The sequence below is a fragment of the Carlito syrichta genome, unplaced genomic scaffold (genome assembly GCF_000164805.1).
Source record: "Carlito syrichta isolate Samal-C Ts95f unplaced genomic scaffold, Tarsius_syrichta-2.0.1 Scaffold302431, whole genome shotgun sequence".
In the NCBI taxonomy this organism is placed as follows: domain Eukaryota; kingdom Metazoa; phylum Chordata; class Mammalia; order Primates; family Tarsiidae; genus Carlito; species Carlito syrichta.
The window spans coordinates 245,832-272,692 of record NW_007246527.1 but is presented as its reverse complement, the minus strand read 5'-3'; the positions used below and the strand labels follow the sequence as shown (position 1 = coordinate 272,692).

The 26,861-nt window shown below is 44.7% G+C and overlaps 1 protein-coding gene across 1 annotated transcript in view; it reads left to right on the top strand.

Annotated features, from left to right (window-relative positions):
* MCC (mutated in colorectal cancers) overlaps positions 1–26,861 on the top strand; it is a 295,908-nt gene that overhangs the window by 207,356 nt on the left and 61,691 nt on the right. The window contains exons 5-6 of the mRNA XM_008056655.2: positions 6,600–6,763; positions 8,689–8,895. Of these exons, the coding sequence (XP_008054846.1) occupies positions 6,600–6,763; positions 8,689–8,895 (371 nt within the window). The remainder of the gene's footprint in view (positions 1–6,599; positions 6,764–8,688; positions 8,896–26,861) is intronic.

The window sequence follows — 26,861 nt, the reverse complement described above, 5'->3', positions numbered from 1 at the left end:
GAGGGGAAGCTATGAGCCTGCCTCAGTGCTTCTCTCCATGGTAGGTAGGCCAGAGTTCTGGGTTTCTTCCTTCCTTCCTTCCTTCACAGGGTCTCTCTCTGTCGCCCAGGCTGGAGTACAGTGGCATGATCACGGCTCACAGCTCACCATAGCCTTGACCTCCTGGTTTCGGGTGATCCTTCCTCCTCAGCTTCCTGAATAGCTGGGACTACGGGTGTGTACTACCACCTACTACTACCACCACTCCCAGCTCATTTTTTTATTTTTTGTAGAGATGAGGTCTTACTGTATTGCCCAGGTTGTTTCAAACTCCTGGGCTCAAGCGATTCTCCTACTTTGGCCTCCCAAAGTGCTGGGATTACAGGTGTGAGCCACCATGCCCGGCCTGGCCAGAGTTTTAAAGAGCCCATTACTCCTGTATGTACTTGAAGTTTCCGTATTTCTTCTTTCTCCTGCTTTCTCACTCACAAAAGAAAAAAATTTAGGTAAACGACAGTTCATCAAATCCTTTCTGAATGTGCTGCCGTTCTTGAAGGTCACTGTTTTCCATTTCATACATGCCTGTTTGCTTTTGTCTTCCCATTTTGCTCACTGAAATGCATTTATTTTATTTTTATTATTATTATTATTTTTTTTTTTTTCTGAGTTGGAGTCTCACTCTGTCGCCCAGACTGGAGTGCAGTGGCCACTGCCGGCCACCGCAGCCTCAACCTGCTGAGCTCTGGCGATCTTTCCACCTCAGCCTTCCAAGTAGCCGGAATTACAGGCATACGCTACCACGCCCGGCTGATTTTTTTATTTATTGTAGAGATGAGGTCTCGCTGCCCAGGCAGGTCTCGAACCCGTGGGCTCAGGCAATCCACTCACCTCAGCCTCCCAAAGGCGCGGGATTACAGGCTGAGCCACCGAGCCCAGCTTATTTTATTATTTTTATTGTGGTAACATGTATAACATAAAATTTACCATGGTCACCATTTCTAAATAGATGGCTCAGTGGCATTAAGTACGTTCACAGAGCTATGGGACCAGCACCATTATCCATTTCCAGAACTTTTTCATCCTCCCCAGCATAAACTCTGTACCTTAAACAGTAACTCCTTATTCTCCCCTTGTTCCTGCTCCTGGTAAATTTTATTCCACTTTCTGCCTCTATGTGTTTGCCTATTCTTGATGCCTCAAATAAGTGGAAATATACAATATTTGTAATTTTATGTCTGGTTTATTTTACATAGCATGTTTTCAAGGCTCATCCATGTTGTAGCATGTAAAATAATTTCATTCCTTTTTTAAGGCTGAATAATATTGCATGGTATGTATATACCACATTGTGTTCATTTATTTGTCAGTAAACACTTGTGTTACTTGTACCTTTTGGCTATTGTGAATAATGGTGCTATGAATATTGTTGTATAAGGATCTGTTGGAGTCCCTGTTTCTATCATTTGGGGTATATACCTAGGAGCAGAATTGCTGGATCATATCGTAATCCGATGCTGACGTTTTTCATGAATGCCAAACTGTTTTACATAGTGGCTACCACATTACACTTTACCACCAGCAATGCACAAGGGTTTCAGTTTCTCCACATCCTTACCAACACTTATGTTATTTCCTGGGTTTTATTTATTTATTCAAAATCAACCTGATTATTGTATGGGTCTTTTAAAATCCACCCTTTCTATATCTTTTGGGGCATATTTAGTTCATTAACATTTAATGTAATTAATGATATGGTTGACTATGGTTCTTCCAATTTACTATTTGTTTTCTAGTTATCTCCTCTTTCTTTTATTTCTCCTTCCTTCATTTGAGTTAGCTGAATTTCTTTTTAGAATTTTAATTTTTCTCTTAGCATTATTTTATTAGTGGTTGTTCTAGGAATTACAATAGATATCCTTACCTTTTCAGAATCTACTCAGAGCTGATATTCCTTACTTAATTGTGACTTTTGTTTCTCTGTTGGCTCTTTGGTGAAACAATAGCTGTGGTTAGGTACATACACGTGCTTGGGTAGCTGGCGTGTACGCCCAGAGATGCTTTTTCTGGGTTGGATGTTGCCGTGAAAAATAGCCCTAGGTACAGAAGACCAGTGCTGTAGTACCAGCGCTGCTGCCGACCCACCTTGCAGCATCTTCAAGCCGCAGATGTCTCCTCTGTGGAGCAAAGCTTACCTGCCTGCCTGATAGGTTGGAATGTGATGTGATGTGCAAGGCCTTTGGGTGCTGATCAAACTGAAGGAACTGTCATCCTGCCTTGAGATCCCACATCACCATGGATGCCAGCACATTGCAATGTCTTTTGTACCAGAACACTTGGTTCCTTGTCTTGGCTTATCTCCTTCCCTCTGGTCCCTTAATCGTAGACCTCTTATCTTTCGTAGAGACTCCAATTCCTCAACCTTTGGTGTTGAAGGTGTGGTCTCCAGCAGGGGCCGGTTGTGGGCCAAGGGAAGAAGTTTGGGATTCTTTCTAGGTGTATGTTTAGAAGAATATACCACAGACTGTGAAAGACAGTTTCACCTGTATGGAGGTGTGTAGATGCTGGGGGTGAATGGTGGTGAGTGCTTGATGCCTAGGGACAGCAGCATGGCAGAGGATCCCAGAATATCTGCTTCGGCTAGCCCAGCCCCTTGTCCTCCTGCGAGGCTTCAAACTGGGAACAATAGCAAAGGACAGCCAACAACAATAGCCAGGTGCCAGCAGGTTATTGATACATTTGTGTGAAGCCACAATGCAGAGTTTTGTGGAACAGACTGGAATATGTGGGGTTCATCGCCCCAACTATATTTTTGCACATCTGGCTCCCTGTGAAAAGGGAGCATTTATAGCCTCCTTGGCTTGAAGGGCAGATGCTCATAAGCTCTTCAGAGTGTTCGTGTTAGTTTAAATGCCTGATGTCAGCCTGGCACAGTGGCTCATGCCTGTAATCACAGCACTTTGAGAGGCCAAGGTGGGCGAATTGCTTGAGCCCTGGAGTTTGAGACCAGTCTGGGCAACTTAGTGAGATCTCATCTCTACAAAAAAAAAATGTGAAAAATAGCCAGGCATGGTGGCATGTGCCTGTAGTCCCAGCTACTCGGGATGGAAATCGAGGCTGCCATGAGCCGTGATCATCATGGTTGTGCCACTGCACTCCAGCCCAGGCGACAGAGACCCTGACTCAAGCATAATTTTAAAATAAATTAAAAACAAGTGCCTCGTCTTTTCACCATATTCTCTGAGGTTACCTTCCCCATATTAGTGGCCAGGAGCTTAGAAGGAACTGTGGCATCGTACATCTCAGAGCCTCTCAGAGTTAAGGTCTGTCTCTTTCTCCTCTTCATGCTCTGCTTTCAACCTGACTCCAGGGCCCAGTTGTGCAATTAAAGAATGAGGCAGAAACACTGGTTAAATTCCTAGCGGCTCCTCCTTCCCCTATTGCCCAGTACCCCCTGGAAGCAGTCTGGTTGCCACCCCTCCAGTCCTGCTGTGAGAGCCCCTCAGCAAACATCCAGGGTGACTACTGCACTGGGGAACCTGTGGAAATCCGCATGAAGTGGCCGAATTGAAGCATCTCTCTTCCTCATCCCACTCATAAACACTTAACGCAAGTAACTCAGGAATGTGTGTTCGCTCCAGCTCTGGGTACCGGGAAACCTGCACCAGAGGATCAGCGGTCCTTCAGACACCGATAGGTGTGGCCACTGGGGAGTGTTGCCTCTTACTTGGGCCCCTTTGCCTCAGGTTGATGGTATGCAGCTGCCCTCCATCCCCAGGGTCTTCCAACAATGAGTGTCTCCAGTTCTTAGCCACTCAGGGCGAGGTCCATAGCAAGCAAAAAAAAGCACAAGGCCAAGGGAAACATATCTCCTCAAGAAATAGTGGGTCGGGCATGGTGGCTCAGGCCTGTAATCCCAGCACTTTGGGAGGCCGAGGTGAGGGGATTGCCTGAACACACGAGTTCAAGAACAGTCTGGGCAACTTGGCGATACCTCATCTCTACAATAAATCAAAAAATAGCCAGGCATAGTTCCGGCTACTTGGAAGACTGAGGCAGAAGGGTCGCCTGAACCCAGCAGGTCGACACCGGGGTGGCCATGAGCATGCCACTGTACTCTAGCCTGGGCAACAGAGTGAGACTCCTACTCAAAAAAAAAAAAAAAAAAAAAAGAAAAGAAAGAAATAGTGATGCAGTGTTTATATTCATTTATAAAGTAATATTTGATCGCCTACACTATTCTATGTTGGAGGTACAGTGGTGAGGAAGATGAAGATCCCTTCTTTTACGGAGCTAACATTTTAGTAGAAGAGAGATAAGTCAGATCAGATTGTGATAATTGTCATGAAGAAAATAGGGGAATAAGACTGAGCAGGGGAAGGGGTGAACTCTATGCTTTAGACAGAGAAGAGCTTGGCGAGGAGGGAGCATTCGAGCTAAGAACTGAATGATATGTGGACATTTGGATGATAGTTTAGGCAGAGGAAACAGCAATGGAAAAGGAACCTCTGGGGCAGACAAGAGTTTGATTCTTTCCAGGGAAAGAGGGAAGGCCAGGAGTATAAATGGAACATAGTGAACAAGGGGGGAGGTGAATGGATGAGACAAGGTTCAGATCAGTGGTTCTCATCCTGAATGAACATTAGAATTGTCTGGACAACTTAAAAATTGTTTTTCTGTCCCAAGCCCCACCCCTAGAGATTGCGATTTAATTGGTCTAGGGTGGGGCCTGGTCACTGGTGCTTTATATAAACCTTTCCAGGGAAGTCCATGGTGCAGCCTGAATTGAGCACATCAGTCTTGGTCATGCAGAGTTTTACAGACTTTGGTAAGGAGTTTGGACATTAGATGAATGATATGGGAAGCCATTGGACAATTCAGACTAAGAAAGTAATATGATCTGTTCTATGCCTTTAAGAGGCTCCCCTTGGCGACAGTGTGGGGAGAGGGGAGGTGTTGCTGTGATTCAGTTGAGAAATGATGGTGGCTTGGACCTGGATGGTGTCACTGGAGACAGTAGGAAGAGGCCAGTTTTGGGATAAGTTCTGGAGGTTGTGGTCTCAAGATAGATTGAATTTAGAATGTCAAGCAGAACGTCAGAGCTGACCTGAATAACTGGGTGGATGATGGTGCTATTCAGGGAGATGAGAGAGATTGGGGAGGAACAGGTTTGAGAAGTAGGTAGAATTATTGTGTGCATGTGTTGGAGTGAAAGCCTCAGGCTGATCTTCTCTCTAGATTACTGTAATTTATAGATACTCTGAGAAATCCTGTTCCTATTGTGTCAAGAGTTTCCTTGAAGTCTTCCGAAGGTAAGCACCAAAAGCAGTTGACTATTTTAGTACACGGTACCTGTGATGAGAAGGGAAGTGGCAAGAAGGAAACTGATGACATCGAGCAGGAGTCAGACTGGAGGTAGGGGAAGGATGCACTCTGAGAGATGGCATAGAGTCAGCACTTGTCTCGCTCCAGTAATTGAATGGAGATATATGGAATCCAAAATAGGTTAAGAAATTTGTATTTGACTTTAAGGGGATGTTTTTCCCCCCATCATCATTATCTTCCAAGATAGATCTAGCTCACATTATGGTTATAATGAATTTTCCTTCCCTGACCAGGTGCTAAATGTCCAACACTTAAAAGTAACCCAGATTTTTAAGTCAAAATCAAATTAATTAGAATTGGTTACAAGATATTTACATGGAGGATAATATGAAATTTGTTAAGCAGTTTGTAATTTTTTTTCCCCTGATAGAAGAATGTGGATTAAGCTACAAAGGCAAATATATTGATTGGTTATATTGGGGGAAGGTACTGATTATAAGCTCCTTGAGGGCAAGGACTGTGTCACTTACACAGTTTCTGTTTTCAAAATACATCGCATCTCTGCTTATTGTGAGCTTTTGTGTTCTGTTTGTTTAGTAAAGTTATGGGATCTTCTTAGCAGAAATTCTTCCTGTGGTTAGTGCGTGTCTGATTGACTGAGCAGGAATGTTGACCAAAAGGCTTTGAGTGCCAGCAGCCCCTTCAGGGCATTTCTTCATTCTTACTAAAGAAACTCAAGGCTGGGTGCATTGGGTCACATCTGTAATCCTAGCACTATGGAAGGCCAAGGCAGGTGGATTGCTTGAGCCCAGGAATTCAAGACCAGCCTGGACAACACAGCGAGATCTCATCTCTACAAAAAAATTTTTAAAATTAGCCAGATGTGGTGGCGCATGCCTGTAGTCTCAGCTACTTGGGAGACTGAGGCTGGAGGTCGCTTGATCCCAGGAGTTTGAAGTTGCAGTGAGCTGTGATCGTGCCACTGTACTCCAACCTGGATGACAGAGTGAGACACAGACTGAAAAAAAGAAAGAAACTCAAAATGTCACTGCCTTTGAGTGAAAGACAAGAGAATTCAGGGTGGCTCAGCTATATAGAAAATAACGATGGTCTGAAGCTTCTTAATAAAGAGCTTTGCGTTGGCTCCGAGCCTCTGCCAGAGATTAGGCAGAATGGTGTTGAACTTTAAAGTGCCACGCTCCATTGCAGTTCCATTTTACCTGAACGGGTCCCTCGTGGTAAGCAGAACAGCACATTCATTGCGCTGCTTCTTGCGTTTTGTCTTCATTCACTCACAGATACCTGCAGTGACCTGAACTCAGAACTGCAGAGGGTGCTGACGGGACTGGAGAATGTCGTCTGCGGCAGGAAGAAGAGCAGCTGCAGCCTCTCCGTGGCCGAGGTGGACAGGCACATCGAGCAGCTCACCACGGCCAGCGAGCACTGCGACTTGGCTATTAAGGTAGGCCTCCCTCACCCTCTCTGTGGCTCCTTGAGATTATATGAGGGAAGCGGTCAGCTCTTCTCTTGCAGTGTGGTTTTCTCAAATACCTGTTAGGAATGGATGTTTTCACGAGAGCCATTCTACAGAATGGGCCATGAGGTAGAAACAGGGGCCCTATAAATTTTTGTTGGGTCGAATTGCTTTGGAAAAAGTCATTTTATCAGCAGCCAGTCTCGGGCGCTGCTGCAAAAGGGGCGATTTATTTGGAAACCATGAGACGACTAGTATCGACCCATGTCGTTTTAGCGTGGTTCATCAGCACTCTCTAGTTATAAGTTTAACTTGGAAGTTTTATTAAAGCTATAAGGCCTCTAGACTGCTGTTTCAGGAGTCATCAATTCACGGTGCTAACAAGGGGGAAGGTTCAGGGCCTGACTAAGTCATTTGTCCCCAGCACCCTGGAGCTAGATCTCAGCCATGCCTCTAACATGCTTTCATCTCACTGCTTAAGGAGGACTAGGCAAGAGGAATCAGTCACATCTGCACAAACTCATTGTGAACAATGGGAAAGTCAAGTCCTATGGATACTGGGCCTCTAGTATCTTTTTATTACTTCATCATAGCTTAATGACCGAGGCATAGCAATTCAAACTTAGAAGTCTGGGAGCAGCCTGTACAAATAAAATTCTAGACCCAAGTTTCTATCAATAAGAATCCTGGATTGCACAAAAGAACTATGGTGTCTCAAGGTAAACTAGGATGCATGTTTACAACACAGCCGGCTTTCCCCATCTCGTTTGCAAATATATTGCTGATGTGGTTTGGGGTAGGAAGCAGTCGCTGGTATGCCTTTCCCTGGTATTGGACTGTAATGTCAGCTTTGGTGTTAGCCCCGGACTCAGCATGAGAAGAAAGTAGAAAGCCAAGGCTGCTAACCAGCAAGGGACAAAGTGGGCTCTGGTGCAGAGCCGAGGAGGGTGAGAGTTTCAGAACTGAGAGGAAGGACAGAGCACAACCTAGGGAAAGTGGTCACGATATGTGAGAACCAGCGTGAGCATCTGATAGCTGCATCCTCCTATGCTTTTCATTTTTGAGATCTTCTGTTCCTTACCACGAGTAACTCTCTCTTCTGCTTCATGACTGCTTGGCTCCCACTTAGGACAGTAGATGTGAGTGGATAGTTTCTGAAAGCAAGCAAAACAAATCCTTCCTTTTTTCTAATTGTATGTATGTTTCTTCTCCATTAATACTGTGTTTTAAATGAATTTTTTAAAAACTCTCTCAGTACTATTGAGATTCTCTTCTTTTCCATTTATAGCTGGGTTATTAATTAAATCCCTACTGTCTTCGAACCCTCCGCAATGAGCTTCCTCTTTTCTGTGTCACTGAAGTTTATTTTTGTCTTTCACATCTTGGGACCGAACCTCATTCACACCATCTGAATTCCGATTGGGCAAGAAAGCTGACATGGTGAGGTGACCTGTCTTATGGCCGGGCTGGCACATGAGAGGCCTGTAATTGAGGAAACTTCAAGTTGGATTTTGTATGCAGTTTGCGGTCTCACAGTGGCCATCGCATCATCAGAATCACTAATTGGTCTGCTGTCCGATCATGGGTAGTCACCAACTCGGGAGCTCAAGTGAAAGAAAACCATTTATGTGGACATGGCAGTTAGATAGACTCACACACCAGGCGAGGTCTGTGTTTTTCTCACTCTGGGGATTGCTAGGTAACACAGACTGCCACTCAGGCAAGTAAGGAGCCTCATCTGAAATTGCAGAGAGCATAGTTCTAGGAGATCCCTAGTCACGATCTCTCTTTGCAGGGAAGTGGCTCTAGAAGCCCCTCCTCTGTGGGCACCTGCACTTGTCCAGGCTATTTTCTTCCTGTCCCCTTTTTCCAAGGCAACTTACTTAGCTTCTCTTTGTGACTATTTTTTGCAGACAGTTGAAGAGATCGAGGGGGTGCTTGGCCGGGACCTTTACCCCAACCTGGCTGAAGAGAGGTCTCGGTGGGAGAAGGAGCTAGCCGGGCTGAGGGAAGAGAATGAGAGCTTGACCGCCATGCTGTGCAGCAAAGAGGAGGAGCTGAACCGGACCAAGGCCACCATGAATGCCATCCGGGAGGAGCGGGACCGGCTCCGGAGGCGGGTGAGTCCACTGCATCCAGCGGTGGCCAAGCCTCTCTGGGTGTGGGGCTGAGAGAAGCTGGCATGTAGCACCAAGGGCAGCACTAAGAGTTTCATGACATGTGTAGTCTTGGGAATCACCATTTTTTCTTGTTACAGAGTTATTCTTGAAAGGAAAAAGCAGTTTGAAAATGCTAAGTTGTAGAGGCCAAGGTGAGAGGGTTGCCTGAGTCCAGGGGTTCAAGACCAGCCTGGGCAATTGGATGAGACCTCATCTCTACAATAAATCATAAAATTAGCTGGGCGTGGTGGCATGCGCCTGTAGTTGCAGGTACTTGGAAGGCTGAGGCAGAAGGATTGCCTGAGCTCAGCAGTTTGAGGCTACATTGGCTGTGAGCGTGCCACTGCACTCCAACCTGGGCAACACAGTGAGATTCCAACTCAAAAAAAAAGAAAAGAAAAAAAATTACATCAGGCCAATGATTCTCAACTGCTCTCCAGGGTATGCACAACTTCCCCAATCTCAATTAAAATGTTCTTTAAGATAAACTAAGAATATTTTTAGAATTTTCTCCTTTCAGCTTTTTCAGTAAATTTTTTTACCTACTTTTACTAACCTTTACTGAATCTAATATGAAATGTCATCATTCCTAGTACAGACTTGCTAGTTAAAATACCCATATCTGTATGTGCATCTGTTTAGATATGCATATGTTTATGTGTAGACATAAGCATGCACATGTGCATGTGTTCCTATATGTGTACACATGTGTATGTGTTGATATACATGTGATTCCTCGTATCCACCCCAGGGCCTGAAATGGTTTGGAAATCCTTTTATTTAGGGCATACATTCATTACTGAAGGAGCTGATGTTTCAGGACAGAATTGTTTGGCAGAGTTGTTAAAGCACTCAGTTTTCCAAAGATGGAGTTTTTCCCAGGAATCCACAAGTACTTCCAGAGGAGGGTGGGCGTGCCACATCCAATACGGCCAGGTCTTTTTCAGGTGTGGGGCAGAGAGAAGCTAGCATGTGTGTTTGTTGTGTGATTGGACTGTGGTTAAGCAATGAATTCTTCAATTAGAAACAACTCCCTCTGAACTGCACTTTGAATGACTAAACCTACCTTACCTTACTTTCTTCCTTAGTCTTGGAAACATTAGAGCTTACTTTTTCGTTGTGCTCTGACTGGCAATTTTGCACAAACATAAAGTTGAATTAGAAAGAGAAGAAAATACACCTAGTAGGTCTCATCATTCTTCACCATCGTTCTTTCTGCCTTACCCCTAAAGATCACCTTGGAATAACTTGTTCTTCTGTTCTTCAATAAGGTCAGTCTGTGTAAATCATTCTGTCTCTAATTCACATGCATGGATTCTCAGCTGCAATTGTGTATAAATAGGGAAGAAGTTGCTATTTTTGAATATTATCCACTCTTCTCCTCATTTGTAGCTAAAGTCATAATTAAAAGGCCAGCACAACTACCTCTCAAATCTGAACATCATCTTGTCTTAACTCACATGCATAAGCATGTTCTCAGTACCAAGCTCTGTTGGATGCCATTCTCCGTGTTTGCATCAGCAGGCGTAAATCATCCCAGTCAGCAAAGGCTTTATCTGGGCGACCTGATGAAATTTACCTAACACTAAGGCCCACACCACCTGTAATTTCCTGAATTACATTCCCTGATCATTATGACTAATGCCCTAATTAGGTATGTGCTTGCTTTTAGCGTGTGCATTCTGATGGTGCATGTTTTGTGAGGGAAATTGTTGGTCTTATATGTAATTACATATTGTGGTTTAGAATAAATTCCCTCCTGTAACGTGCCAGCCCTTGATCATGGCAAGCAAGAAATAAAAAGCCCCTCCCCCTGCCCCCTGCCTTTTTCCAGTGTTTTCTCCAACTCTGGAGGTTAGTAATAAGAACAGCATAGTGTAGAGGTACTATACTATGTACCAGGGCTCTGGAGCCAGACTGCCTGGGTCATAGGCTGACCTGCCAAGTCACCATGAGTCTTTGGCAAGTTGCCTAACCTCTCTGTGCCTCAGTTTACCATAAAGTGGGGACAATAATAGCATCTAATGCAGGAAAAGTAGATAATACTCATAAAACCTTAGCCAATGCCTGGCATATAGTAAATGCTTGAAAAATTAGTGATAGTTTTCAGGGTAAAATCAAGAGCTATATTGGGCACAGCTCATGCCTGTACTTTCAGCACTTTGAAGCTGAGATGGGAAGATTGCTTGAGCTAGGAGTTCAAGACCAGCCTGGACAACATAGCAAGACCTCATCTCTTTAAAAAAAAAAAAAAATCAAAAGAGTAGCCAGGCATAGTGGCATGCACCTGTGGTCCCAGCTATTTGGGAGGCTGAGGTAGAAGGATCACCTTAACCCAGGAGGTCAAGGATACAGTGAGCCATGATTGTGCCACTGTACTTCATCCTGGGTGACAGAGAGAGATACCACCTCAAAAAAAAGTTACCTGTTGATTGGTGTGGAAAGTTTAGCACCGTAACATTTTTTTTTCCATAGGAGTCCTTAGATAAATAATTATTTACATACACATGTACACACAGACATTTTGGTTAAAACCCTTTTGATCACAATTTATCATCTTTTTAAGTTGTACATTTCATATGATTTTATTTAAATTTATATAATTTGTATCTCAGTTACCTCCAGATAATAAAATGTGGGGGAACATGCATCTCTTCCACAATTGGAAAAGTGTTTGGGAGTCTATATATATATCCCATGAGTTGTATTTATTTTTTAATTCAAGACAATTGTGGGTCTCAAAACATGTACTAGATGCCATTGGATGCTGGTTTGCTAGACTTCACTGGAAGGTTTCTTCTGACCACCACCCACCTAGCATACATTTCCCAAAGGAAGTACCTATGTTTTGCGGTTGGCATTGTCTTCTGTTCCCCATGATATGCATAGCTCTGCAGAGCAACTGAGGTAAACATTTTATTTTCATCCCTGTGGAACTATAGGACACATAATTAGTTTGTCTTTGCTTTCTTTTTTGTGGGGGATTGAGAGGGGATCTGTGTCTCACTCTGTCACCCAGGCTGGAGTGCAGTAGCACAGTCACAGCTCAACACAGCCTCAACCTTTCAGGTTTAGGTGATCCTTCTGCCTCAGTCTTTCAAGTAGCTGAGACTACAAGCACCACCCCTGGATAATTTTTTTAAGTTTTATTTTTGTAGAGATGAGGTCTGGCTATGTTGCCCAGGCTGGTCTCCAACTCCTGGCCTCAGGCAATCCTCCCACCTCAGCCTCCCAAAGCACTGGGATTATCGGCATGAGCCATTGTACCCGGCCCCTTTGCTGTTTTTAATAGCAGTGCTGAATCCACAGTTCATCAGAGTTGCCTGACAAGCACTTGGAGCCACATGTTTTTTTCTTTGCCCATGTTCATTGTATAGAATTTTAACTGACCAGATCAACAGGATTGGTGCTTGCTTCTCTGCTTGTAATTAAACAAAGTGCTCTCCCTAGGCCTTCTGAGTCTTGCTCAGGATTTAATTAAATTAGATCTTCAATGTAGTCAGTTAACAAATTGAGCTCCATGGCAAAGCAGCCAGACAAATTTTATTATTGGTCCTAGTTCATTATTAAATGAGATAGTCATTTATTTCTGTTTGCTCTGTAATATAACCACTTACTTCCTCACACCAAAAGAAATAGGTTTAATTTAGGCAAAACAGAAATTATTACTCTAGACAGGAAGTACTTTGTTCTTCATTCATTCACGGATTCACTTCATAAACATGACTGGTCATCTCTGGACCAGGAAGAGGGGTTACAGCTATGAACAGGACACAGTCCCTGGCCTCAAGGATGTTGGAGAGACAGGCAAGTAAAAGGTCATTGCAAAGGTATATGTCAGGTGGTGATGACAGGTGAACAACAGGAGAGCCGTGCGACGGCGGGTCTACCCTCCCCACATTGTTTACTTTTGATTTTTTTTTGGGGGGGGGGCAGAGTCTGTCTCTGTTGCCCAGGATAGAGTGCAGTGGTATGATCACGGGTCACTGCATCCTTAACCTCCTGGGCTCAGGCAATTCGTCTGCCTCAGCCTCCCAAGTAGCTGGGACTATAGGCATGTGCCACAACATCTGGCTAATTTTTTTTATTTGTTGCCTAGGCTGGTCTCAAGCTCCTGGGCGCAAGTAATCCCCTCACCTCATCCTCCCAAAGTGCTGGGATTACAGGCATGAGCTACTGCACTCAGCCTCATTGTTCAAGTTTTTCCCTAAATTGTTTAGGTCAACTGCCGCGTCGATCAGCAAACATGATCAACACTTTTCCCAATTTGTTTGGCAAAACGAAATTGATGTGACTGCAGGCTCTTGAATCTATGTCCCATTGCATCATAAACTTGAACGTGAATAGGCCACACAAGTTCCTTCTGAGATTTTATAGAAATTATTCAGAAAGTTCTGCATGTCCATGGCATAAGGTGGTGGTAACGATTTCTTCTTTGTACGCTGGCCCCTACCTCGGTATTTTTAGCATGTCTGGGAATGAGTTCCACCTGCCTCTCCTGGGCTTTTGTCATCCTTGGGGTCTGACTTCTGCTCAGATTCTATGGTCATCTCCACAGTAAATTCAAGAGATTGTTTTAAAACAAGTAAAAGTCACCCTAATCTGATGTTTTCTCCTCTGTTTTGCTCACCTCTCCTCAAAAATCTCTTTTAAAAACCCTCTTAGTGACACTGACTTGGCTCTCAGAAGATTTAGGCTGGGCATGAGACCCCACCAATGATGAGAAGATGCTTGTGTCTGTCTGTCCTAAACCAATTGCTCTTGATATCTAAATGCAGTGTTACACTTATGAGAGAGTTCACTGTTCTATATTCATAGGACCCACATAATAAAAATAAAATTGCCTATCCCAGCTAAAGACTTTTCAAATATAAACAAGGACTCTAAACCCCATGTTTTTAAATGGCTGCCGTTTGACTGCACGCCAGGAGAGTGACAAGTAAAATTCCATAGAACTTCAGAGCCCTTTTCCTTCCTTCTCATCCCCGTCCTCCTTATCAGAAAGTAGCACCAGATTCCTGGTAACGTCGCCACCTTCTGGGCCGTGAAGCTGGGAGAGGAGGCTTGAAAGGAAGGATGCAAGTAAGAAGGGAGAGCTTCACACAACTGTCACTCTCTGAGGACCCATTTACTCCATAAACTGTTCAACATAACACTGCCGTATCCTCTACCGAGCTACCTTTCAGTTTGTGATGGTGACCAGTGAGATGGAGGCGCCCTGTGGCTGCCCACCACTGTTCCCCTGCAGCAGGGATCCCAGGGTGGAGGCGGGTGGGACCAGTGCTGTTCTGCTCAACCAAGTATGCAGCACCCATGTCAGGCACTTGTCCCATGGACTCACCAGCTGAGGCTGTCTACAGAGCACCCTTTTGCATGATACCAGGGTTCTCCCCCAAGCCATTAGTTCTGAATCCATAGATGCCCATTTCTAAATATTTAACCCAATTGAAACACCAGATTTCATCCACCTTCTGTATATCTCCATGTCACCTTTCAGGCACTCGTTGGTGAGTAGTCATGCTTAGAGGAGTTGACAAGAGGGAATCCAAATTAAACCAAAGGGCCTGCTTAGAGGGAGTCATTCCCTAAAAGGTATGACCCTGGACTTCATTATGTGCTTCTTCTGATTAATTAGTTCATTTATAATCTATATCACCCACCCTGACCCAACATTACTGTGTCTTCTTACGTGTGTCCAGAGTGTGGTCTGTCGCTGAGCAGCCATTCAGACAATTCAAGAGACTGTTTAGCAAATTGTCTCGGGTTGTATGCTATGTCTGCATCTCTGTGATATTTTTAACTAAAAATCAGTCACAGTGGAGATATTTCTGGAAGTGAAACAGTTGTGACCTTTTGGGGGTTAAATATTCATCTGTATTTTCCCTTCAAATCTCTTTCAGCCTCATTTGGCTATAGATTCCATCTGAGCTCTTCCTACTCTGCTTCCCCTCCGTGATATATATATATGTATATATTTTTTGTGATGCTTTTCTTGACCACAGTTCTATATATATAGAAATTTCAGGGCTGGGCTCGGTGGCTCAGCCTGTAATCCTGCGCCTTTGGGAGGCTGAGGTGAGGGGATTGCCTGAGCCCACAGGTTCGAGACCCGCCTGGGCAGTGAGACCTCATCTCTACAATAAATTAAAAAATCAGCTGGACGTGGTTGCTTAAGTCAAGGAGTTTGAGACCTCATCTCTGCAAAAAAATTAAAAAATTAGCACATGCATGCAGTCTCAGCTACTCAGGAGGCTGAGGCAGAAGGATTGCCTGAGCCCAGGAGGTCAAGGCTGTGACAAGCCATGATTGTCCCACTGCTCTCCAACCTGGGTGACGAGTGAGACCCTAACTGAAAAAATACATTTATATTCATTATATATTCATATGTGTGTATATAAAAATACCTAAAATAGACTAGAGCAATATAACCCAATATCATAATGATAGTTATGTTGGTGAGGGATGGGGCAAGTATCCTAGAGTGTAGGTCAAAGAGTACTTGAAGTGTTCTATAATGTTCTAATTTATTTTTTAAATGGATGCACAAGTATATGCTTAAAAATAGAAAGGACACTAATATGTTAAAATATTAACAGAGGCCAAATCTAGGCTATGAAAGTATTTGCCTTTTCTCTTCTTGATACTCTAATTTTGAAATTAAGCAAAAAATAAAGAATGGATTATAGAGAATGATTTATGTATCATGGCTCTACCAGTCTGATAATTGTGTATAAGCCTTTATGAAACTTTGTTAAACAATTTCTTTATTTTTTATTTTTATTTTTTTTTAGTTGGAGTCTTATTCTGTCGCCCAGACTGGAGTGCCACCGCAGCCCCGACCTGCTGGGCTCCGGCGATCCTTCCACCTCAGCCTTCCGGGTAGCTGAAACTACAGGCGCGCGCTACCACGCCCGGCTAATTTTTGATTTATTGTAGAGATGGGGTCTCCCCAAGTTGCCCAGGCGGGTCTCGAACCCGTGGGCTCAGGCAATCCACTCACCTCAGCCTCCCAAAGGCGCGGGATTACAGGCTGAGCCCACCGAGCCCAGCTTAATTTCTTAAATGTTCCATTTCTTCTTAGGAATTTCTTTATAGGATGAGGACGAGGATGCCAATGTTAGTTATGTTCAGATACATAAAAGATCTGTGAGAACAAGTTCTGTTTGAACACTTGTTTCTCCCAGCCCTAATCTAGCCATGTGAGAGGGAGCTGAGAGGAGTGGCATCTGGCTCCCATGCTCTCCTTCCAACCTTGACGTGGGGGTCTCAGGTGGCTCCTTTTTTTATGGCTGGTAGATTAGTCAGGATAAGGCTAGGCTGTTCTACAGTGACAGATTTACTCCCCAGATCTCATTGGCATGGCGCATTGTTTCTTGCTTACATCATTCTCCCAAGTGCGGGTCTGGGGATAGGTGCACATATCTGCTCCACACATTCACTTAGGAACCCAGGCTCTTGGCCACTTGCCACCTAAGATCTCCCTCCAGAGGTCTCTCCATAGCACTGAGATGCTTCTGCTCATTGCCCATTGACCAGAACTAGGCAGCTGACTTCACCTGACCATGAAGGAGCTAAGAATCATGAAAGAGCATGTGGATATTTGTCAAACAGTAAAAGTTCCTGCTTCGGCTAACTTACTTGCTTTAATCAAGACACCATCTAGGCTTGGACATGAATCACAGTAGCAGAGAAACAGGCAGTTTCACTCACCATCTTGTGGTGACTCCACACGTGTGTCAGATCACTGAGAAGTTCTTTCATCAAAGAATATATGCCCAGATCCTTCCACAAGCCACTGAATCAGTGAATGGGGTGTAGGGTCCTGGCACACTCCCCTTTTGTGATCCTGGTGCAAACTCAAACAGAGCAGGGGCCGGGTTTGGTGGCTCAGCCTGTAATCACAGCACTTTGGGAGGCCGAGGCAAGTGAATTGCCTGAGCTCGTGGGTTTGAGACCAGCCCAGGCAACTTGGTGAGACCTCATCTCTACAATAAATAAAAAATTAGCCAGGCGTGGTAGCGTGTGCCTATAGTTCTGGCTATTTGGAAGGCTGAGGCGGAAGGATCACCAGAACCCAGCAGATCGACACTGGGGTGGCTGTGAGTGTGCCACTACACTCCAGCCTGGGTGACAGCATGAGACTCCAACTCAAAAAAGAGAGAAAAAAAAAAACAGAGCAGAGAGAGGCAGTGTCCTTCAGTCACCTGAGGAAGTGGGCCAAGAGCCTCTTCCGGAATCTTCTACCTCCCCCTCCAACAGGTAGAGTGAGGGAGAGAACCACAGTCTTTCTGCTGTCTTCTGCTCATGCCCGGCCTGCTCCTTCTGGGATCACACTGTGCCAGTGATGAGCCTCTGTCTGCCAGGGAAGACGCCTACTGTGTAGAGCCTGGCAGAGCACAGACACTCTGGGGCTCCCAAGGCAAGAAGGCATTTCCTGGCCTGGTGCCAAACTCCCCAGCTCACCCAGGGAAGGAAGCCACTTCCATAGGGAGCTGCTTACCAATGCAAGCTTGATAGGGTTTATTTTTAAGGCTCTGTTAATATTATTGATAGTATTGACATTCTGTCAACTTTTGCAGACTGAACAAACCTCTCTCAGACTAAGCAGCTACTTCTAAGGGCAAAGCAGGACTTACTCAAAGCCAAAACTATAATAGTAGCCCTGGACCTATTTCGAGACCTTATTTATTATGGACAATGATTTATGCACATCTTATTCAATCCGTAATAGAATCCTACCTGATAGGTACTATTATTATGTCTTTTTTTTTTTTTTTTTTTGAGTTGGAGTCTCACTCTGTCACCCAGACCGAAGTGCAGTGGCACACTCCTGGCCACCGCAGCCTCTACCTGCTAGGCTCTGGTGATCCTTCCACCTCAGCCTTCCAAGTAGCTGGAACTACAGGCGTGTGCTACCACACCTGGCTGATTTTTTGATTTATTGTAGAGATGAGGTCTCATCAAGTTGTCCAGGCGGGTCTCAAACCCGCAGGCTCAGGCAATCCACTCACCTCAGCTTCCCAAGGCACGGGATTACAGGCTGAGCCACCGAGCCCAGCTTTGTCTTTTTTAGAGATGGGAAAACTGAGACCCACAGAAACTTTAGCCCAAGTCTACACTGAACCTCTTAGTACTGATATTTAAGCTGTGGTAGCCTTATTGTGGGATGCAGCCATCATTGTTCTGCTGTTTGTACTGCACTCTTGTGGTCCACCCTTGTCCTCATCCTGTCCCTCTCCCATGCAGGCCGGCAGTTGGCAAGGCATCCTCTGTTACAGCAACACAGGCACCAGACTCTTAGGGTGTCCCCTCCCCTGGCAGCCTACGACAACACTAGCTGAGGGCACACGAACTTGTTTCAGGGAGAAGAAGCCATGTTTACACTTATCCTGAGCTGAGAGCAGTGCCATGTCCCCCTCTTCTCTGTAGGTTGAGGAAGTTGTAAGTGGGATCCAAGGCAGAGAATCCTCAGAACCATGTTTCTTTGGGTTTTCCACATTTGAAATCTTTTCCAGTGACTAAGAGGGTCTTACATGCACTTGAGCCACGAAGACTGTGATGCAACTCTTGGCTGTCGGCACCAGTGTTGGCTTGTCCATCCCTGGCCTCCTTGCACCTGTGAGGAGGTCCGGTTGCTTAAAGGCTAACTCCTGGCTATAAAGAAGGAAGCTGACTTCGTTTATCAGAGAGCTGATAAGAAATCAGGAAGACTGCCAAAACACTGACCTTTTCCCTGATGCAGCCATTTTAATAATCAGATCCAGGTACTTTTAGTGGGCTATAGAACAAAAGAGGAAACTGCACACCTCCAAGAACTACAGAGAGATGGAAACACTGTTGGATTTGTCTTCCTCCATGTATCAGGTTGTCTCTCTTCTGTTTCTGCCTATTCAAAATTGTCTTAACGGTAAAATATCACTTTCCTGAAACACCCCATAAATCAGATTTATAAGAACAAATATATATTGACTGTAGTTTCTGGATTCTCATTTATTTGGGAATGCAAAGAAAAGTCTTAGAAAATCTCCAGTAGGAGAGTGGGTCTTTGCAAAATACCCACAAACTCTGGACTTTGAGGACACAGCTTTCTGAGAACTGTGCAGGGACTAACAGCCTCAAGTTCATTCAGTGAAGCTTTTCTGGCCTGGTGATTCTCTTCTATGGTATAGAAATCACTTCTTGGCTAGGCACAGTGGCTCAAGCCTGTAATTCCAGCACTTTTGGAGGCCGAGGTGAGGGAATTGCCTGAGCCCATGGGTTCAAGAACAGCCTGGGCAACTTGGTGAGACCTCATCTCTACAATAAATAAAAAAAAAAACTAGCTGGGCATGGTGGCACATACCTGTAGTTCCAGCTACTTGGAAGGCTGAGGTAGGATTGCCCAAACCCAGCAGGTCGACACTGGGGTGGCTGTGAGTGTGTCACTGCACTCCAGCCTGGGTGACGGAGTGAGACTCCAACTCAAAAAAAAAAAAAATCACTTCTCCTCAACCAGCTCTGTTACACAGTGAAATTATGAATTACGGCCTAATTGCCTGAAATTACAGCTGCCCAGTAAGCACTGCTGCATGTCATCAGCGGAACAAACTCATCCTTTTATGGCTAATAATAGCATTTCTAATCCTGTGCAAGACTCCGGTGCCACCTTGCCTTCCTGCTTGTCAGTCGTTTATGAGCCACATTCACAGATGACTTCATCTGCTAACTTGCCTATGTGCCTACGGTCCTCTTGGGAGATTGAAGCATCCACGTTGCCAGCCCATCTTGTACTTACCCTAGCCTCACGTTTTCATAGAACTTCCTGCCACTGCAGAAACCTGCTTCTGTGCACACCACACCCCACAAGGTGTTCGTCTTGGACAGCTCTGGTTCCCCTGGTATCTCACTTTCCCTGTCTGCCTAATCTCTTATGCTCCTGGCTCTTGTCTTTGTGGTGGTTTTCTTTTGTTTGACTGATTGATTGAAACAAGATTTTGCTATGTTATCCAGGCTGAAGCGCAGTGGCTAGTCACAGGCATAATCATAGCACACGATAGCCTTGAACTTCTGGACTCAAGCAATCCTCCTGTCTCAGCCACCCAAGTAGCTAGGACTAGGTGTGCCACCACGCCTAGCTTTTGTTTGTTGTAATTTGGCACTCTGGGGCAAAGAGAGAAGCTAATTTTATTCCTCAGTCACACTCATTGGTCTCTCTTATAACTTCTTTATTCCTTTTATATCCCATTCTCTTCCCCCATTTTGTGTGGTGTGTGTCCTTGAAAGATCGAGTGGTTGTGTTACTTTTCATTTATATAAATATTATTATGCCATAGCCCTCTCTTCCTTCTCCTCAGCACTCTAAGGACTGTCCCTATTGCCGTGTGTCTGTTCATCTAGTCTCATATGTCCAAGGGCTTCTAGGATTCTGTAGTGACCACCCATCACATTAACTGTGGCTAACAATCAGATCGCTTCCTACTTCCCACAGCCACAAACAACACTCCAGGGCATATTCTCTTACACATGTCCCCTTCGGTCCTGTAGGACCGACTCTGAATTACATGTCCAAGAGTGAAAAGATTGAGCCCCGGTGCACATATTCTTGCTTTGAGAGCGTCCTGCAGGGTGGCTTTCCAGAATGGCTTGCCAGCCCATCCGCTCAGCAGCAGTGCAGGAGGGTTTCTCCCACCCCTGCCAAGTCTTGCACTTAACTTTTGTTTCTTTCCTCTCGTTCTCTTTGTAAATTTAATTTTCTTGTAGGCCAGGTGCGGTGACTCATGTCTGTAATCCCAGCACTTTGCAAGGCAGAGATGGGAGGATCACTTGAGGCCAGGAGTTCAAGACCAGCCTAGGCAACATAGCCAGACCCTGTCTCTAAGAAAAAAAATATATATATTACCTGGGTATGGTGGTACACACCTACAGTCCTAGCTACTCAGGAGTCTGAGACAAGAGGATATCTTGAGTCCAGGAGTTCCAGGATGTGGTGAGCTGTGATCAAGGCACTGTACTCCAGCCTGGGTAACAGAGAAAGACCCTTTCTTATTAATAATAATAATAATAGTAATAATAATAGAACTGGGAGCAATGTCTCAAGCCTGTAATCCCAGCACTTTGGGAGACCGAGGCAAGAGGATTGCCTGAGCTCAGGGGTTCAAGACCAGCCTGGGCAACTTGGCGAGACCTTATTTCTACAATAAATTAAAAAATTAGCTGGGCATGGTAGCAGGCGCCTGTAGTTCCAGCTACTTGGAAGACTGAGGCAGAAGGATCGCCTGAGCCCAGCAGGTCGAGGCTGCAGTGACCGTGAGCGTGTCACTGCATTCCAGCCTGGGCAACAGAGTGAGATTCCAACTCAAAATAATAATAATAGTAATAATTTTCTCATTGCTGAGAAGCATATGTCCTCAGGAAGTTCATTCAGCAAAGATCTGTGGGTGATAATTTTTTTTTCTGAGTCAGAGTCTCACTCTGTCACCTAGGCTGGAGTGCTGTGGCACACTCTCGGCTACCACAGCCTCAACCTTCTGGGCTGGACTCATGCGATCCTTCTGCCTCAGCCTTCCAAGTAATTAACCACAGGCATGTGTCACCACACCCGGCTAATTTTTTGATTTATTGTAGAGACAGGTCTTGCCAAGTTGCCCAGGCTGGTCTTAAGCCCCTGGGCTCAGCCAATTCTCTTGCCCCACCTCCCAAAGTGCCTGAATTATAGGCATGAGCAACCACACTCAGCTGATAAATTCCTAATCTTTAAGAAAGTTTATTTTTGCCCACACTCATGATGATAGTTGCATAGTTTCCTATGGCTGCTGTAACACGTTATCACAAACTTAGTGCCTTAAACAACATATATTTCCTTCAAGTCCAAAATGCATCTCATTCAGTAATTCAGGGTGTTGGCAGGGCGGTGGCTCGAGGAGAGAATCTGCTTCCTTGTCTTTTCCAGTGTTTGGAGGTAGGCTTCATCCTTGAACTTTTCCCCTTTCTTCATCTTCAAGGACAGCTGCATAGCACCTTCAAAACTCTAACTCTGTTATTCTGGCTTCCTTCTTACAAGAGTCCTTGTGACTTGAGTCTACCCAGATAATCCAGGATACTCTCCCCATACCAATTCCTTTTTACCGTGAAGGTGCATATTCACAAGTCTCAGGGCTTAGGATGTGGATATCTAGGCATTCAATTTCAACGTGATAGGTTTTTAGTGATTTTATTGAGATTCATTGAAGGTGTTGGCAGTGTAGTAGTGAATGAAACAAACCAACCTCCCCAGAGCCTAAAGTATCTCTCTCTGGCTTTTTGAGACTTGATATCTATTTTGTTGTTGTTGTTTGGGTTTTTTTGTTTGGTTGTTTGTTTTGTTTTGTTTTGTTTTCCGAGACAGGATGTCACTCTATCACCAAGGCTGTAATGCAGTGACACAATCCCGGCTCACCTCAGCCTTGACCTCCTGGGCTCAAGCAATACTTATGCCTCAGCTTCCCAAGTAGCTGGAACTACAGGCACATGTCACCACACTCAGCTAATTTTTGTATTTTTTGTAGAGATGAGGTCTCAATATGTTGCTTAGACTGGTCTTGAACTCCTGGCTTCAAGCAATCCTCCTGCTTCAGCCTCCCAAAGTGCCAGGATTATAAGCATAAGTCACTACACCCAACCTGTTTCATTATTTCTTATTCTTCATGGAAGCTATTCCTTTTATCTTTTTAAAGGTCCTCAGTGTACCTACTGTGATGTCGTTTGCCAGCTGCTTTATTTTCACTTCTTCTCAGGGGAATTCATCTCCTGAATTAGATTGCTGGTTCTCTTGCTTTATTCTCATCCCCCTGCGGTTATCCCTCTATATCTGGCAGGCAGCTTTGAGGTCCTGGGCTCTCAGTCAGGATAAGCTTAAGTCTCCTGTTCTCTCATGATACTGAATGATTTACAAATTAGGTTTCTGAGGCAGTGGGTGGCCTGGCAAAACCCAGACCAGATTTCAGTGTTCACGTCTAAGTTTGGGGTCCTACAACAAACAGATAGAATAAATTCGGACTACACACCCAAATGTGTCACAGGTCCGGAATTTTGATTTCCTGTTTGTTTGTTTGTTTGTTTGTTTGTTGAGACAGAGTCTCACTTTGTTGCCTAGGCTGGAATGCAGTAGCACATTCCCAGCTCACTGCTGCCTCAACCTCCTGGACTCAAGCAAACTTCTCACCTCAGCCTCCCAAAGTGCTGGGATTACAAGTGTGAGCCACCATGCCTGGCCTGGGGTTTTGATTTCTTGAAGTTACTCCCTCTGCACAGCCCTTGCGCTTCCTTTCGGGTGTGCAGCACTTCTGTCAGCTTTCCATAGCTGGGTAGGACAGGAAAGCGCCATACTTTAGGCCCTGGCCTGACTTGAAGAGACCCCTCGTCTCCTGTCCCTCTTGAAGTCACATCTTGTGCCCTGTTCCCGGTCCCTGGGGCTGCTGCAGATCCACCTCCCCCTCACCCCTGAAGCTGTGCTCTCATTTCTGGCACCTGGCGGTTTTACTGTCTTTCTTTTCACCTTGGCAACGAATTTCTTTCTCGTTCCTTTTTTATGCAGCCTTTCTATGCATTTTTAATAGGAGGAGCCTGCCTGTTGACTTGAGCCGAGGCTGTCCTATGCTGGAAACTGTCCATTGTTCTGTGTACAGTTACAGAACCGACCTCTGTTAACCTCTGAAAGCCTCTGTTTTTCAGACATATTTTGTATTCTTGTCCTTCGTGGCATCTGCCATAGCTGAGTTGGAATCCTGCCATTCTTCTTCTGGGTAGATTGGCCACCTCCCTTTGTGTGTGTTATAGAATTGTTCCATTCTATTTCTTTCATCAGTGTGCTTCCTTCCACTTGGCCTTTGAGGAGTGCGTCCAAATCTTGTTTCTACTTATGCCCCAAGCACATTCTTTTCTCAGTTGTGGCTTTAATCTTTTTTTTTTTTTTTTTTTTTAGTCTTTACTGTTATTTTAACAAGGTCTCCAGAGTTTGAAGAAAACAGTGCATTTACTCAGTCTGCCATCTTGAATGAGAGAGCTCAGATGAGCTCTCCATGCTGTTGTATAAGCTTGTTTTTTGATTTTTCTTTTTTGGTCCTAAGTCAGCCTCCTTCCTCATTTCTGACATCTGCTAGTTCCCTCCCCATGCCTAGTCTTCTTTTGCTGCCTGAGAAAAAAGAAAGCATCAGATGGGAGTCACTATTTCCCGTCCTCCCTTATCAGGCCACAAACTCACCCTTCCCTTTGCATATTCTCACCTCCCTCCCCTCCCTCCCAGAGAAGAAGGTATCCCCTTCTTCCTGTCTACCACTGACCTTTCACACCTGCTAGCCATGCAGAGGCTCTCTGCCCCAACCGCACTGCATACCTTCTCCCTGGGTCTTATCCACACCTGAGGTTCCTAGATCTGTGTATCTGGTTCTGATCCTCCTTCCTTCAGATGTATAGTCCTATTGACTGATAAATCCCCACTCACATGTGTGACGTTTTCCTCAAATTCAACATATCCACAATTGACATCTTCATTTCTCTCTGAAACAATCAGCTTCTCCTTGGGTTTTTCTCAGGGGGCTGCATAACTCTGTGAGTCACTAAGTCACCCCAGCTGCTTTTTCTAAACTCCTTGAATACCTCTAGAAGTGTACTGATGGATATAGTAGCTACTAACCACACACAACTATTTAAATTTGAGTTTAAATTATTTAAAATCAAATGCAATTTTAAAAATTCAGTTCCTTGGGTACACTAGGCACATTGCAAGTACTCAGTAGCCACATGTGGCTGGTGGCTGCCATGACAGGCAGCACCACTACGGAGCATTTCTGTCCTTACAGAAAGTTCTACTAGACAGTGCTGGTCTTTATTTCCACTTTGCTTTCTACGTCTGAGCACTTACCACTTCTCACCTGAGTCATCAGTAAAGGTCTTGTCTCGTCAGCTTTTTCTTCGTCACTTAGTCCATTCTCTTTTCTAATCAAGTGATTTTTACAAAATTCTTTTTAAAAATACCAGAGAGAGGCCAGCTGTGATGGCTCACACCTGTGATCCCAGCATTTTGGGAGACTGAGGCAGAAGAATTGCTTGAGCCCAGGAATTGAAGACCAGCCTGGGCATCAGTGTGAGACCTCGTTTCTACAAAAATAAAAACCCCAAAATTAGCCAGGCATGGTGGCACATTCCTGTATTACCAACTACTCAGAAGGCTGAGGCCAAAGGATCACCTGAGCCCAGGAGGTCGAGGCTGCAGTGAGCCATGGGGCTGCCACTGTGGGAGACACAATAAGACTTTGACTCAAAAAAAAAAAAAAATACCAGAGAGAAACAGTTCTGGCCTTTGAATGCCATGTCCTCACTGGAACCCTTCAGAGTCTCTTTTCCTCTTTACGTGTTTATTGAACAGCTACTCACCCTTCAAGACTGAGTTCCATTGTTGTCTGCTTGAGGAGGGCAGAGGTGGGAGGTTTCTTCTACACTTTGACACCCTTTGTTGGTACCCTTTTTTCAGAGCACATCTCCCACTGCAGTGGGGGCTATGTAATAACTTGAGGAGAAATGAGAAAATGACCCCTCAGATCATGTTCTGTTGTTGAGGAACCCCAGATGAGAAAGACTATGAAGGGCGACAAATGGACCTTCCCACAATTATCAATCCTATCCCTACCTTGATTCTTGGCTATCCCTTGATTCCAAAATGCATATTTTGTAGAAAGAAATGCATTTTCTTTAATAAAAATATATTCAGCCAGACATAGTGATGCACACCTGCGGTCCCAGTTACTTGAGAGGCTGAGAGGGGAGGACTGCTTGAACCCAGGAGTTCAAGGCCAGCCTGAGCAACATAGCAAGACCTCATCTCTAAAAAAAAGGCTGAGTTCGGTGGGTCAGCCCATAATCCCAGCACTTTAGGAGAGCGAGGCAACTGGATTGCCTGAGCCCACAGGCTCAAGACCATTCCAGGCAACTTGGTGAGACTTCATCTCTACAGTAAATCAAAAATTCAAAACTTAGCCAGGCATGGTAGTATGCGCCTGTGGTTCCAGCTACTTGGAAGGCTGAGGCGGAAGGATTGCCAGAACCCAGCAGGTCAACGCTGGGGTGGCCATGAGTATACCACTGTCCTCCAACCTGGGCGACAGAGTAAAACTCCAACTCAAAAAAAAAAAAAAAAAAGGCAATGAAAGAGGGGTGTATTAGTTAATTGCCACAAACTTGGTATTTTAAAACCACAGAAATGTAGTCCCTCACAGTTCTAGAGTTTTAGAGTCTAAACTCAAGATTCCAGCAGGGCTATCATACTCCCTCCAAAGGCTCTAGAAGAGCAACCTTCCTTGCTTCTTCCATCATCTGACAGTTCCTGGTGTTCCTTATGTCCGGTCTCTGCCTTCATCTTTACATGACTTTCATCCTTGTGTCTTGTCTCCAATCTCTCCTTTCTCTCATTAGGATACCAGACATTGGATATAGGCCCCACCTAAATCCAGAATGATCTCACCTTGAGATTATTAATTTAATTATATCTACAAAGACCTTATTTTGAATGAGGTCACATTCATAGGTACGGGGGATTAGAATTTGGATTTATCTTTTTGGGGGGGGGTCAAATGGGTAAGAATAAAAATAAGAACCCTGATAGCTGTCTTTCTGCCTCTTCCCCAAGCCATACCTAAGCTGATCAGCAGATTGATTGCAGCCTTCATTTCCATGCATTTCTTCATATAAATTAAGATCCTCACCCCAAATCAAGAGGAGGGAGAAGGCCATGTAACTCCACCAGCCGTCTTTCTTTCCGTGACAGCTGTATTTTTTTCTATTGGCTAGCAGTTATCGCTAAATAATAAAGCATAGCCCAAAATAAACATGTTTGTTATCCTTTAGTCTTCAAAGATATTCTCAGGGTCTAGCACGTTTAAGATGAAAATGAATATTTAGATTTAGAAATTATTTTA